This window comes from Calliphora vicina, chromosome 1 (assembly GCF_958450345.1).
Source record: "Calliphora vicina chromosome 1, idCalVici1.1, whole genome shotgun sequence".
Taxonomy (NCBI): Eukaryota; Metazoa; Arthropoda; class Insecta; order Diptera; family Calliphoridae; genus Calliphora; species Calliphora vicina.
Window position 1 is genome coordinate 170,463,428 of NC_088780.1, and position 14,817 is coordinate 170,478,244.

The following is a 14,817-nucleotide window of genomic DNA, read 5'->3' on the forward strand; positions in this document are numbered from 1 at the left end:
CCAGCAGGACAACGACCCAAAACATAGTTCAAGATTAGTTAAAAACTGGTTCTTGGAGAATAACGTACCTGTTTTAAGCTGGCCCAGCCAATCCCCTGATTTAAACCCAATAGAAAACTTGTGGAGTGAATTAAAGATAAGGCTTTCGAAGGAAGTTTTCAAAAATAAAGACGATTTATGGGAGAAAACGCAAAAAATATGGTACGAGATTCCATTGGAGAAGTGTCAGAACTTGATATCCAGTATGCCCAGAAGAGTGGAGAAAGTTTTACAAAACAAAGGTGGATATACTGGATACTAGCTTTACTTTAATAATAAACTAATTTGTTTAAGATAAAATTTATTAGCTTTTGTTTAATAAGAATTTTTAAAAATGTATCTATTATTATGAGCACCAAATTTTTCGAAATTTAAGAAATTTAATTTACTTTATAATATTTATTATTAATTATGAAATATTTTGTTTTTGTTTTTTACTCTCCTTTTAACTATAAATAAAAATCGACTGAATTTTTTTTATAATTTTACAATATACCATTATTTTTTTTCGTTTTTAAAAAATAAATTTTGGTGTATCTATTATTTTGAGCAGATGTGTATATAATTAACAGCGATGTAGAACATAATAAGTATTTGTTTTATTTTTTAAAAAGGGGACATAAGGAAGCAGTGCCACCTTAGGGATGCTATTTGAAATTTCACACACAGGAATTCCGACAATGAACACCAATGTTTTGCCACATTTAAACATAGAATTTTTTATAAGTATGTATGTAGTATGTACATATTTTATATTTAATTATTTATTCTTATTGTATTTAAAAATACGTGTAAAAAATAAATAAATTATTATTTATTTTAATTACCGAATAGTACACGAGCGGTATCAAATCGACAACGTATGGTGTCAAATTGACAACAGTGCGGTATTAAATTGACAACGGTCTGGTGTCAAATCGTACACGAACGGTGCCAAATTGTCAACGGTCTGTTATAAAATCGTACACGGATGGTGTCAATTCTGCAACGGAATGGTGTAATTTGTTCGTTGTCAAATTGATACCGTTCGTGTACAATTTGTACACCCCAGCAAAAAATTCGCTTACAAAGCTGCAAGTAATGTCTTTTTTAATAACTTACTTTTTAAGTAGCGACTTATTTTTTTTTTTATTTTTTGATTACAAATACAAAATTCTATAAATAACTCTACTAACAAAGGATTACTTTTGGGACGTCGCGAACAAAAATCGTCAAATTCCCCTTATTTTTCGGCTCATTTGTAAGTAAAGTTTTTGCTGGGACATACCGAATGGTGCCAAATCGTACACGGATGTGTTCATTTTTTCGCTATGTGTATGTACATATGTATATGTTTTTTAAATAAATCGCTTTTGGTATGAAGAAAAGTGTTGGTGTTAAATATATAAAAAAAATAGTAGAACTTCCCGTCACATAACGATTTTATGATTATTTAAATTTTTCGTGGATAACATTTCATAAAGTGCATGTAAAAATTGCATTTGCATCAGGAATGCATTTTTTGAAAACAAATATTTTGTTTATTTATGTATGTATGTAGTCTAAAGAGGACACAATTATCTTTCAAATGCATATTAAATCAATAAAATGTGACGGATGTACATACATACATATGTATTCAGTATCAGCCAAATAACAATATACAAATGTATCTACTATGTAAAATGTACATATTTTTTGGGGTATATGCATGTAAATTAATAATATTTATGTATGTAAGTAAGTTCTTAAATATATATAAACTTAGAATCTACGAGTACGTTGTCTGATTTCATTTGAGCATAAAGCTTGATTGCGTTTTTTACCTATACTACTTTTGGATGAAGTCGATGATGAGCCAGGATACATGCGTCGCTTTTCTTGGGCGTAGTAGCAGAATATACAAAATCCATTTTGTGGTGTCGTGCATCAAATGTTTGTAGGGCTGCGCGGTGTGGATGATTTACGGTAACGGGAATTTGATCTACAAAAGATTTTAAGGTTAGATTGAGTATTGTGAAATTTAAGGAGTAGCAGCAGTAATGCTTATAAATACATATGTATGTAAGAAAGGACATACTTATGCATGTAGATAGGATTATTTATTACCTGGATAAGCTTGATGTATAGTCACGTACAGACGACGATGTGTTGGTATCATGTCGGTATGTTGAATTCGTGTTGGGTGGATCTAAAAGTGACAATGTTCGATGTTCATAGGCACGAATTGGTCTCCTTCCCATAGTTGCATATCCATCTACTTGAGGACTGGCATGGGAACCAATTCCACTTGATGATATACCGGTATGGGTGGTAAATGAGAAACGACGTTTTGGATTATAGGTGTTGTAGTAAGTATTGGAAGCACCACCTCCCGATCTGGAGGCTTCATCATAGGTGCTTCCTTTATATCGCGATGGGAAGACGGAGGAAGTGTTAGTAAGTAATTCGTTGGCTTCTGGATTGGCGTAGGAAGCGTATCGTCGTTCAGATAGGCAAGAAGGAGAAGTGGGCGTTCGTATATCATTTAGACTTTTTCGTGGTCGTCCAGTGGTTGAGGAGTAGTCATGAGTGCCACTAAATGATGATCTGTAGACAGGTGGCTTAAGTTCGGTTCCGATTGGACTTAGTTTAAGGGGGCGGAAAAATTCCTGTGTTATATCCGGAGAGTGTTCGCGTTCTCCAGTACTTGTTGCAATTTTAGTTGATGATCGCGTTTTGGACGCTGAACTTTGTTCTCGGTAGTATTCACGTACAGCATTGGGGCCCACGATACTGCTAGTTCGTTTAGGTTTTTTCTCATTGAATCTGCAGTAGAAGCTACGTCGCTTAATGCGATCTACAACACTTTCACCAGCCTCGGAACTATCTCCTCCTCTTCGAGTCGGAGATGAGGCTTGCGAAGCTCTTGACAGATGGGATACAGTAGGAGATGGTGTTGCCCTTTGTCCCCGATAATTGTCTTCGGAGCATACAGACCAGGTGTCAAAGCATAATTCTGCCTCCTCAGTGGGAGACAGAAAGGTCGATGTAGAGGCGCAGTCCTCTTGATAGCTGCGAGAGTCAGATGAACAGTTTCCAATATTTTCAAAAGAGGGCGACAGTAAATTATTGTTTTGATTCATTTCGTGCGTCGACGACGTTCGATATCCGGAGGTTTGAGACGTATGCAGTGAAGAACAGTGATTGTTATTGTTGTTGTTGTTGTTACTATTGCTTTTTTTAATTATAGAGGAAATATTGTTATTGGAGGAATTTTCTGCAGACAGAATATTAGAACCATTGCCAGATGAACTGTGAACAGACTTAGTGTATGGTGAAATGTTGGAATAGACTTCGCTATCATTGAAATAGGAGTATTTTTTTGATGAACGGTTGTTGTTGTTGTGTATTGTATTAATTTGAAGTGGTTTTTCGGGTTTTATCAGTTCAAGCATTAAACCCTTCCGTTTCTCCTGATTACCTTCTGCAGATGCTAAGTTGCGTCTTGTTTCACACGATTTTTTACAACAGTCTGGACATGCTGGATTTGCAGATGCAGAAATGTCCACAGGTGCTGAAGGCATCATTATGTGACAATTGCATGCACCTCCACCCTTACAACTTTTAATAATATTATTTGAATCACTGTTAATACCGCCACTGCTGCTGGTGGATTTTTTAATATTTTCGTTTAGTTTAAGAATTGCATCGGCATTTTGATAAATAGGTGATGAATCACAAATATCGCTTTTGATATTGCTACTAGAACGCACACTACGTACCCGGTTTTCTGGAGCGGCATCTTTTTCATAACGTTTAAATAGGCCCAATACTTTATTAACGGACTTTTTGTTAAAAGTACCCGGCATCTCTTCGACACTGACTGCACGCTGAATATAATTCGACTCTGATGAGGCTGATGGTTGAAATCGCGGAACTGAACGTTCTCGTAAATTACGAATCATTGCATCGATACGTGAACGCTTTTCATTCTTAACAGGTTTGGGCGCACTCTCGGATTCCGCACTACAATTATCTGGACACGTTCCAGTATTAACTACGCCTTTACTGCCTGATTGTGTTACTTTAATGCTAGAATCTCCACCCAACGACTTTGTTTTCTTCACTTCTGACATTTTATTTGTGAGTTTTTCTGGCGATGATTTTTTATCAGTTGGTATGTTGGCACAGGAATTACTTGTTGCGGAAGCCCGAAGCTTTTCGAATTTTTGGCCAATGGCGTAAAGCAAACCTTTATTGGTTTTTTTCTCCCCCGTTTTTCCTTTTAGCTGAACGGTAGAGACAGGACTAGACTCTTTCGACTCCTCTCCAGTACTTGAAGTCGCATTTGGAGTTGTTGTAGTCGTCGTGCTTATACTACTAGATTGAGAAAATTTATTTTTTTTTGTAACTTTTACAACCTTTTTTCCAACTAAAGATGTTGTATCGACAACCGGAGAAGTATTGGGTTGGTTCTTTTCAATTTTGGTACCCAGAGAAAGGGGTTCGGGTTTTTGGCATGCTGTGGGCGTTGAGTTTTCTTCTATTGTGTTAATTTTTTTACGTATAGTAGTTTTAGTTTCTTTCGGTGCTATCAGTTTGGAAGTGGGATAACTTTTGGGTCGCAATAATCGACTTTCACGTGCTGCAATACAGGCCGCACTGTTTATTTCCGTCACGCTTGAATTTCCAGTTGTGAGCGAATGTTCCGTTGTCGCAGGACTATTGGTGTCCAATGCTGCACTGGTGGCGGTTATTTCTGAGGTATTACCATTAGAAATGGACTCCTTCATTGGATATGACTTTGGTCTTTTAAGTTTTGACACCTTCTTAGGAGACGGAATATCAGAGATTATTGCGGACTTGTCGTGATTGTTTTCGACAAATACGCTATTCGATATTTCTTTAGACACTGGAGTAGTTAATGCTTCTGATTTCTTGACAATTTTTTTCACCTTTTTTATGACGACGCTTGTGTTTTTGGAATCGACATCAGTAGATGATTCTGTAGACTTTTCTTTGGTCTTAACCTTTTTAATTTTCTTAATGGTAGATATTGGTTTTTCGTTGATAACATCATCATTAGTACTAGTATCATGAATCTCATCCTCCTCATGAGATCGTATTGTTGATAGTATTTGAAGTTCTTGCAATATTTTATCGGCCAACTGGTTTTTATCAACTTTGTTCTTTTCATCCAAGTCTCTTGATCGCGATAGACTTCTACGGTTATATTTTAAAGCTTCCTGATTTGAAGTATTACTATTAGTATATTCTGAAAGTAGTTCAACGCTCTTATTGCGGACGTGCCGGGATATCTTTAATTTCAACGGAGCGTCGGTAACAACTGTTTCACTCTCTCCGGAGTTTGGTATTTGATTAAGGTCCACCGGTAGCTCCTCAAGTGGAATCTCAAAGAAATCTGGACGTACTAAGCGTGATATACGGCGTTGTGTTGGTCGTCTAATGGTAGAATCTGTGGATGGTGGTGGCGAGAGTCTGCCGCTAGGAGGACGTCCAAGAGTAGCACAACCAGATGCTATTTCACTAGGACATATTTTCGTACCGCTTTTTTGAGATGTATCCTTAGATATTTTATTTACATATGGAGAATAGTATCTGTACTTATCATTTATATCACTATTGTACAATGATGAGAAGTCTTTGGAGGTTTCGTCGTTGCTTTTACTCTTGCTGTGAATTTTTTGCGTGGAAGAGGAAGCGGCGATTTTATCTTTTGTAATGTCAGTACATTTATCAGTATTTGTTGTTTTGGTATAATCAATTTCTTTCAATTCTTCTAGCTCAACCGGTTCATTAGCTGGCTCGATATTCCGGCCACTGCTTTGACTGCGTTTGTATACTTTAACCGATGAATAATTTTGATTTGTTTGTACACTTAGTGTTCGTGACAATTTGCGGGCCTGAGTAGGCGGAAGCTTTGCTAATAATTGCTCTTGAAAGCATTTTGGAAGTCCAGGTGCAATATTTGATAAGGTTTCAAGATCTTTCTTACTTAACCGTAGTCGCGATAAATCCAAATCAGCCAAGTCGAGAGGTTCTTCCATATCATCGCCAGCACTTCCAGTGGAGGAAGCATTGGATTTTTTGTTTATCTTTATTTCTGAAGATTTATTGCCTGAAAATAAGAGTGTCAACTTTGAATTAGCGTACAATCAAACTGAATGGCTAAATGCACACCTGTAAATAGCTATAATCCTATTAAATTTTGCCGCATATTTTATTCTTTTTATTTTAGTAGTTTTAAAGAATACTATTGAAAGACTTTGCAGATTGCTGATTAAATTTCGATTCTTGAAAAATATTACAATTTCGAAATTATCCATTAACCACGCATATTTATTACAATCTTAATCGTAGTATTAGGTTGTTTAAAAGATGAGGATACTTTAATCAAAAATTAATAATCTGAAGGCAAGTTTGAATTAAAGAAAAAATTTTGGCATTTATTCTCAAATTAAACTTAAAAGCAAGGTCGGCTATGGTTAGCGGTTAACGTTACAGTTTCCTTTTTACTGTTTTAAATCGGTGGGCTACAAATATTTGGTCCATTTAATTATAAGATTAATTATATACACATGTTGGCCAGAAACTTTTAGAGTTATAGTGCTTCACAACTCAAACTATCGTTTGATAAGATGCGATATGGTGTAGGTACAACAGGTATATGGTCAAAAACCGATCGAATTCAAAAGGTGTGATCAATTTCGATCGATTCAAAAATAAACAATTGCTTAACCAAAGAAAGCCTGAAATTGTAGCACATTTATACATCATATCAAAATGGATTCCATCACATACCTGTAGGCAAAGTTTCAAATTCGTTCATTATAATCATTTCTACACATAAATATATGTACATCGAAGATATTTGAATTTGAAAATAATTAAATCTAAGAAAAAAATGTTATGTGCAATTTATGTTCCACACTAAGAATAAGTTTTAAGAATATAGGCATTTCAGAAATAGAGAAAAAATTCACATAATTGTGGAGAAAGATTTATTTCCTAGATCTATAGATTATAAACGGAGCAGAGATAACTGAGCGTAGAACTATATGTATGTATGTATTTCTCAAATTGTACCTAAAATGTAAATTTATCATGTTTATGTTGATCATATACGACGGTAAACAAATCATGATGCCATCTTGAAGTCCTACTAACACCTTTTTTTAGATCCAATTCACATTCTAACTTTCCTTATTTGGAAAGCCTCTGCTCTCCCTTCTAAAAGGTCGTTCACAATGACAACGAAAAGACCCTGAAAACATTTTGTTATAGCTAGTGAGAGCAAAGGGCGCGCCCTAATGTTAAAATTAATCAATCTTTTTTAAATGAGTGGATTTGTTGGGTTGTTTTTTGCGATAGAAATATTTAAGTACAATGTGCATTTAATCCAAACAGAGATTTTATTTTATTGATTTGTTTATAATTCGGTTATGGTTTTGAAAAACTGTATATTCTATAAGATAAATTAAAACAAAACAATTATGGGTATGTATATCGTTTTTAGAATTCTAAAAATATATGTATGTATTTATGTATAATTATTTTAACTACTTACCTTCTACATTTAAAATTTCATTGAACAACTAAAAGAATTGTGAATGAGTTTGAAAGAGACACTTGATCATCTCTCCGAGTGATATAAAGCCAATCGTCGATGAATGATATTAAAACATAGCAAACATTATTAGCAAAACAGAAAGGAACATTTTAAAAAATAATTCATGCAAACAACAATACAAAATTCTATTGGAATTAGATATAATTTTCTTTATTTATTAAATTTTTTTTTTTATTCTGGAAGACAACATAACAATAAATAAATATGTATGTAGTTTTTTAAAATATTTGTTTTTTTGTAATTCGTTAAGATATTAGTGAAATTGACATAAGTATTTACTAATAATTATATAACATATATAAAAAGAAAACATTTTAATGTGTTTTATATAAAAATAGTTAATGAATGTTATGAATATTTAATAAAAATGTAATATGTAATAATTAAATTGAACAATTTTCTATAATATTTAAAATACAAACGTACATACATACATACATACATACATACATACACACATGTACTTATGTATATACAGAAGACCTGATCTTCAGAAATAGATTAGCTTTGAATGGATTTTATTTTGTTCGTTTGAAGCTAAAACTAAATTTATTAAATGTTGTGAAATCGGGTATACTTGGTGGTTGGTTCTCGTTTTACGATTGGCCTCAAATTTTGCATCAGTTAGTTTTAGCTACTAAAGAAGAAAATAAGATCCATACAAAACAAATCTATTTTTACGTACATACATACATATGTAAAGAAATTGTTGTCCGTCGAATTATAAATACATACATACATATGTATGTACATAAAACAATGTATATGTAGTATGTACATACTTATGTATATGAATTTCTACATACGTATGTACATAATTTGTAATAGAGCAAACACAAACTCTAATGTGTGAAAAAATTAAAATTTTTCTTAATATGTTTGCAAATTTATTGCCAAATTTTATATAACATGCATCTTTGAATCCCAAGTTCGGTTCACTTTACAAATTGATAAAACGAATAATTTTAATATACAAATATGTTTGATAAATTTTGAACTAAAAAAATATGTTTGTCTGTATAAAATTTGTTAATATCGCTAAATGTTAAAAGCTTATATAATTTTCTTAGTACCTACGAAGAAACAGGTTCCAAAGAAATCTTTAATTTCGAAATATGTATGTATAAAAGTAAACCAATTTATTCTAATTTGACATGTTCAATTAATGTTTTTTTGGTATTTTTTTTTTAATTTTACGTCAACGAAATCTAATGATATCATATGGTTGGAATACATATCAGAAATCTGTTTTTATTGAAAATTGTTTTTCTTTTGAATCTAATTACGCAGTCAGTAGTTTTTGTTTTGAAGAAATAAAGACTTGAATGAATAATTTGCTGTATAAAAATGTCTTTATACCACTCTCTCAAGGAACTTAGTATATATTAATTGTATGAAATTGTAATGTGGATTTTAAAATACGTGTGTATGTATTCTTGAGTGGCATTTTTAGAATATTGTATTGTGGAATATATATTTTTTTACCACCACATAGATTTCTGAGAACCGATTAAGGATATGCCTAACACTTATGCGGTGCAAGTTTTAACTCTTTCAGCACGGTTTTTTGTGTATAAGTTTAAAATCAAAACAATTTCATTTTTACTTTAATCAAGGTTAGTTTATTATAAAAAGTAAGAAAAAATTAATCAAAACATGAAAAAACCATCCCATTCCAAGGTTTTTTTGTGGATTGAAGTGGTTAGTTACCAACCACCGTGGCGGTTGGCATTAAAAATAACTATGATCAAAATTTTTGTTTCGTATAAATTTTTTTGGAAATTGAATATTTTTGACAAAACAACCGAAATATCAAAGTAACACTGAATTCGATGATCAATAAACACTGTGCTTTTCTTTATTGAATGCGTGAAAGTCTCTTAAAAACACTGATTTTTACAATATTTTCAAACGGCAAAGTTTTGCAAAAAAAACATAAACGATGACTTCAAACAATATAATTGTTAAGTTAAATGGCAATAGATGCCAATAAACTATGTTTTAAAGACTATAGAAAATGTGGTTAGTATACTAACCACCAAACCGCAAAGAATTGACCCAAATTAAAAAAAAAAATCTCGGTTTCAAAAGGTTTTATTGTTTAAAACTACACCATTTCCAATTGTATTTCAGAAATATCTAATTGAATTTCAGAAATTTCTAATTATATTTCAGAATATTCCAATTAAATATAATTATACTTTCCATTTTATTTCAGAATTTTGCAATTGTCTTTCAGAAATTTCCATTTGTATTTCAGAAAATTCCATTGGTATTTCTATAAGAATATTCTGAAATACAAATGGAAATTTCTGAAATACAATTGGAAAATTCTGAAATACAATAATTGTATTTCTAATTATTAGAAAGTTGTTAAATTTATTAAATGGAAAATTCTGAAATTCAATAAGAAATTTCTTAAATATAATTGGAAATTTCTGAAATTCAATGGGAATTTTCGGAAATATAATTAGAAATGTCTGAAATACAATTGGAAATGCTGTAGTACAATCTGAACGTACCTTTAGAGTTTTTTAATATGGCTTAAACTTGCACTACATCTATTGAAATAATAATTCGAATTGGAAACCGCCAGACAAAAGTTATTCTATCTACATAACGTCCCTAAATAACAAAGAAATCAAAATTGATTTTTTGTTCTGATACAGTATATCAAATTACAAGAAGCAAAAAAGCAGGAAGACCAAACTAATCGGTAGTATTAGAGTTTCCAAAAAACCGAAATAAAAAGATGACACGGTTTCAGTTTAAAAAAAATTAATTCCTCCTCGTAAAGGAGGGATTTTGTTAATTGACAGAAAATGGGATCAATATTTGTAAATGAATTGGTAATATTCTTTATTTCAAGGTTTAAAAATATGAATAGTTCTTTGCATCAAATTAATTTAATACAATTATTATGACAAATGAATCTTTTCAATGACATTTTTACTATTAATATTTCTTCTTGTACACCTAGCGTATTTTCACCATTTAAATTTAAAAAAAAGAAATAACTAAAACCGAAGAATAATTGTTGGTTTTCGATTTGAAGCCATTAAAAACTGCCAACACACGGATATCGTTATATGGACTTCTTCTCTACATAGGTTCGCAAATTAAAATTAAAATAATGGTTAATTTTTGATCATTCATGCAATGAATTGTCATTTTTTGAATACCATTCATTTTGCACAAAATATGTATGGAATTAAAATTTTAATGAATTAAAATTTATTGAATGCATTAATTTTACTAAAACAATGATTTGAAATCATCATGTATTGAATATTCTTGAATGCATTCATTCACTTTACTTAAAATATGAATGGAATTAAAATTTTAATGAATGATGAATTTATGATTGAAATAAAGAATTAATTAATTAATTCAAATTTCAATTCAATGCATATTTTGGCAAACTGAATGCATTATATGATTTTAATTCAATTCATTGTTTTGCATTTTTTAAACTTTTTAAATTTTTAAAATACATATGGGCAAATCCTGCGTGACGAACGTTTCATTCGTACACGTTTTCATATTTAAATATGAACATTTTTTGGTTTTTCAAATAAGATATCTCCAACATATACTATACGCTATATTGATATTTAAGTGCAATTCCAAATGGCATAAGATATTACCTTTTAATTGCCATTTCTTGCGAAATAATTGATCGCAGTTTTGTGACGCACGTTACAAAAAAAGTAACACTAAAAGTTGAAGTGTTTTTTTTTTTCGTAATTTTATCGAATTTTGCACAATAAAGCACACAAAATCTTATTCCTAAAAGAAAGATGAATGAAAGAGAATTCTAATATAACTTATTTGCAAAAAATTTTGTGACGCACGTTACGTGACGCTCGTTACAAATTATCCAGATGCTTGAAAATTATCTCGTTTTCCGTGAGAAGTTGTGAAAAATTCCATTCAAAGTGAAATTACTCAGAATTAATCTGTATTTAAATTGAATGGTCAAAAATATAGCTGTTAACACTTAAGAAATGATAAAAACACATTTTTTTGTATAAAATTAAGAAATCTGAGCTAGTGTTGGATTTGGTAATAATTTTTGTATGAATGACCATCGAAATACATTTTGTTTATATTTAAAATATAATATACATATCTAATCTAATATTACAATGAAAAAATTACAAGTTTGATTCATTTAAAAATTTTTTTGTTGGTAGACTGTTTCTGGGACTTGCCCATATGTATGTATCTTAAATTTGTTTTCAGATAAAAGTTAAATTCGTGATAAAAATTATTATATTTTTTTCATTTAAAACATTTCGAAAATGTTAGTTAAGATAGGTTGGTTTGTATTTTAGGTGTGTATATGTATGTATATAGGACGATATACATATATATATATAAAAAAACTTACATACATATGTGTATCGGGGGTTTATATTGAATAAGTGCTAGCAGTATGTATGGATAGACGTTTTTGAATATAAGCCCCCGATGTATTTACATACAGTGACAACATAAATAACAACAAAAACAAAAAAACTTCAATGATTCACACTTCATTAATATTCGGTTTTTTTTGCACATATATCATTATTGTTTAAATACAAATTTAAAAAAATAATTGAATATCTGGTTGTATAGCCCTTATTTATTATGACCTCAGAAGGACAATTTGGAATATTTTAAAAAACATTTTGCAATTAATCAACACAGATTTTATCCCATTCTTCCGCAGCCTTTTTTTTGAGTTAGTTTTTAAAAGAAACGGGATTTCCGCGGACTCGACGGTCTAAATAGTCCCATAAATTTCCTATGGGATTCATGTCTGGGGACTGAGCAGGCGTATTGTATTAATCACTTTTGGACAATTATAAAGCAACCATTCACGAACAACGTGGGTTTTATGCTTAGGGTCGTTGTCCTGATACAATTCAAAAGTTCTTGCAATTCCCATTTTTTTATGCCGATTGTAATTATCTCTCAAAATGTTCAAATAAACATCCTTGTTTATTTGAACATTTTGAGAGTTTCCCTACCCCTTTCGCTGAAATGCAGCCCCAACCATTACAACCATGCTTAACTATTGGAGTAATATTTTTTACCTTTTAACTCCTAATTCGGTTTCCCCCACACCATAGGTTTTCCATTACTTCAAAAATAAAAAGTACTTTTATCCCAAAAAACTAGCGAAAAATTACCTATTTTCTATTTTTCAAATTGAAATGCATATAACTTTGGACTCGGTAATGAGTTTTAAAAAATTCTTTTTTTGTTTGTCATATACATTTGTTGTTAATCCAATAAAAATGGAGAAAATCGGGAAATATTTGGTCCCGCTGTTATCAAAAAACAGGAGTAGGGTGGGTAAAAATTTTGAAAATTTAATTTTTAAATGCGAAGATCTCTTAAGCTATAAGAGTTAATTGATAGCTAAGACAAGGTTTTTTGTAGTGGTCGACGAGGAGATTCTATACATGTATTTTTCTTTTAAATCAGAGAGCAAACGAAAAAATAGTATTGTATTAAATATTTAACATACCAAGGTGTCCTACTTTGGGAACCCCTGCCCGCGCCCTTGGTGGGCTCATGAGGTCCTAGTTCAAAACTTCAATTCGTCAATATTTCCTCTTTTCGCATGTCAAATTTCAATAAAATCGGACCAACCGTTTAGAAGTTACAGATTTATTTCGCTCTTTATTTTTCTACACCACTGTGCAGCGCCCTCTAGCGTGAGTTTTATGTAAAAATAAATATCAAAAATTGATTCCCCGACCCCAAAAATAGTAAGATACCACAACTTTCCGGGATAATAAAAATAAATAAGCATTGTTTTATCAAATTTTTAATGATTTTTTCATGTTAGCCAGCGTTCCAAAATCACTAACTTCAAATGCGTGTAAACAAAATCTAGCGCTGAACTAGAAAAAAGCCTTGAGGGTTTTGTTATGGAAAACGTAAGCTTTCATTTGCTTTTGGTTTCATCCCATTCCGATTCGAAAAGTTCGATTTTGTGTCACAGTGATATTAATGAAGCATGCGTTTATTTCTGTAGTATTTTAGTAACTTATTATTTTAAAATAGATTCACTCAATATTAATTAAAACCAATTAGTGAAAAGTTAGCTCTAAATATATACCTTTAAGTAAAAAAATAAACATTAACAAGATGTCATTATATTCATTGAGAATTTTCGGATTTCAGAAACTGATATATAAAAACCGAATATTAATGAGAGTCACTGTACGTATGTATGTAATTTGATGTCTAAGTATATTTTAGTAGTAAAATAATATGTATGTATGTATGTATAAGTAGTAGTAGTAATACGTAGTATAAAATAATAATAATAATTTAAAAATTTGTATTTAACGATTTAATCGAATTTGTTGTTTGAAGACTTGTTATTATTTTGGGTTTAGTCGTTGTTGTTGTGGTAGTAGTAGTGGTAGTAGTACAACAAGAAGAGGAACTTCGTAAGCTATTAGGGACATGCGTTTTTGAAGGAACGATGAATAAATTGGCTGCAAAAAGCATAAACAATAAAATTATATTGAGCAAAATTAATAAAGAAAAGTAATAAAAACAAAATAGAAATAAAAATAAAAACAAAAACAAAATAACACAAACAATTGTAAGCATTTTGGGAGAGATACATGACTGATGTTTCGTTCGTTTTAATACGACATTGAGACATTTGATCATTTTTAATTTCATTTATTTTGTTAATAAGTAGCGTTTTTAATATTATTATTATTATTAATTAATTATTAATAATTTTTGAGTTTTCTTGCATCGTATTCAAAGTTTTGGACATTTTTTATTCACTTCCATAATTTTCATAGTTTGTAAGTACATACATAAAAATATGTATGCTTGTAAGTATGTTTGTATGTATGTATGTAGTATGTATAAAATATTATAAACAACTTAATGCATACATTTTATAATATTAATAGAAATGTGTAATAACAAACATTGCAAAATTGCAATAGCAATCAAAATTCACAAATAAACTTTTGTAAACAATATAATATAATTATCAATTCATATACATATACATATTTATATGTATGTATATATTTATTTATTTATGTAAAACTATACATTTAAAAAAAAGCCCAGAACTCAGAAATTTGTTTTTGTTTCCAGTGTTAGTTTAATGAACATATTCAAATATTGATTAG

The 14,817-nt window shown here is 30.7% G+C and overlaps 1 protein-coding gene across 2 annotated transcripts in view; it reads right to left on the bottom strand.

Moving 5' to 3' along the window:
* Positions 1-630: 630 nt before the first annotated feature.
* The window catches only part of Nuak1 (Nuak family kinase 1), a 46,064-nt gene continuing 31,877 nt past the window's right edge, over positions 631-14,817 (bottom strand). The window contains exons 14-15 of one of the 2 annotated variants that reach the window (XM_065498201.1): positions 2,128-6,139; positions 631-2,002 (exon numbers count right to left, since the gene is read on the bottom strand). In XM_065498201.1, the coding sequence (XP_065354273.1) occupies positions 1,948-2,002; positions 2,128-6,139 (4,067 nt within the window). In that variant the 3' untranslated portion in view covers positions 631-1,947. Of the gene's footprint in view, positions 2,003-2,127; positions 6,140-11,702; positions 14,155-14,817 lie in introns of those variants that run through there. The other variant, XM_065498200.1, reaches the window with a different exon arrangement.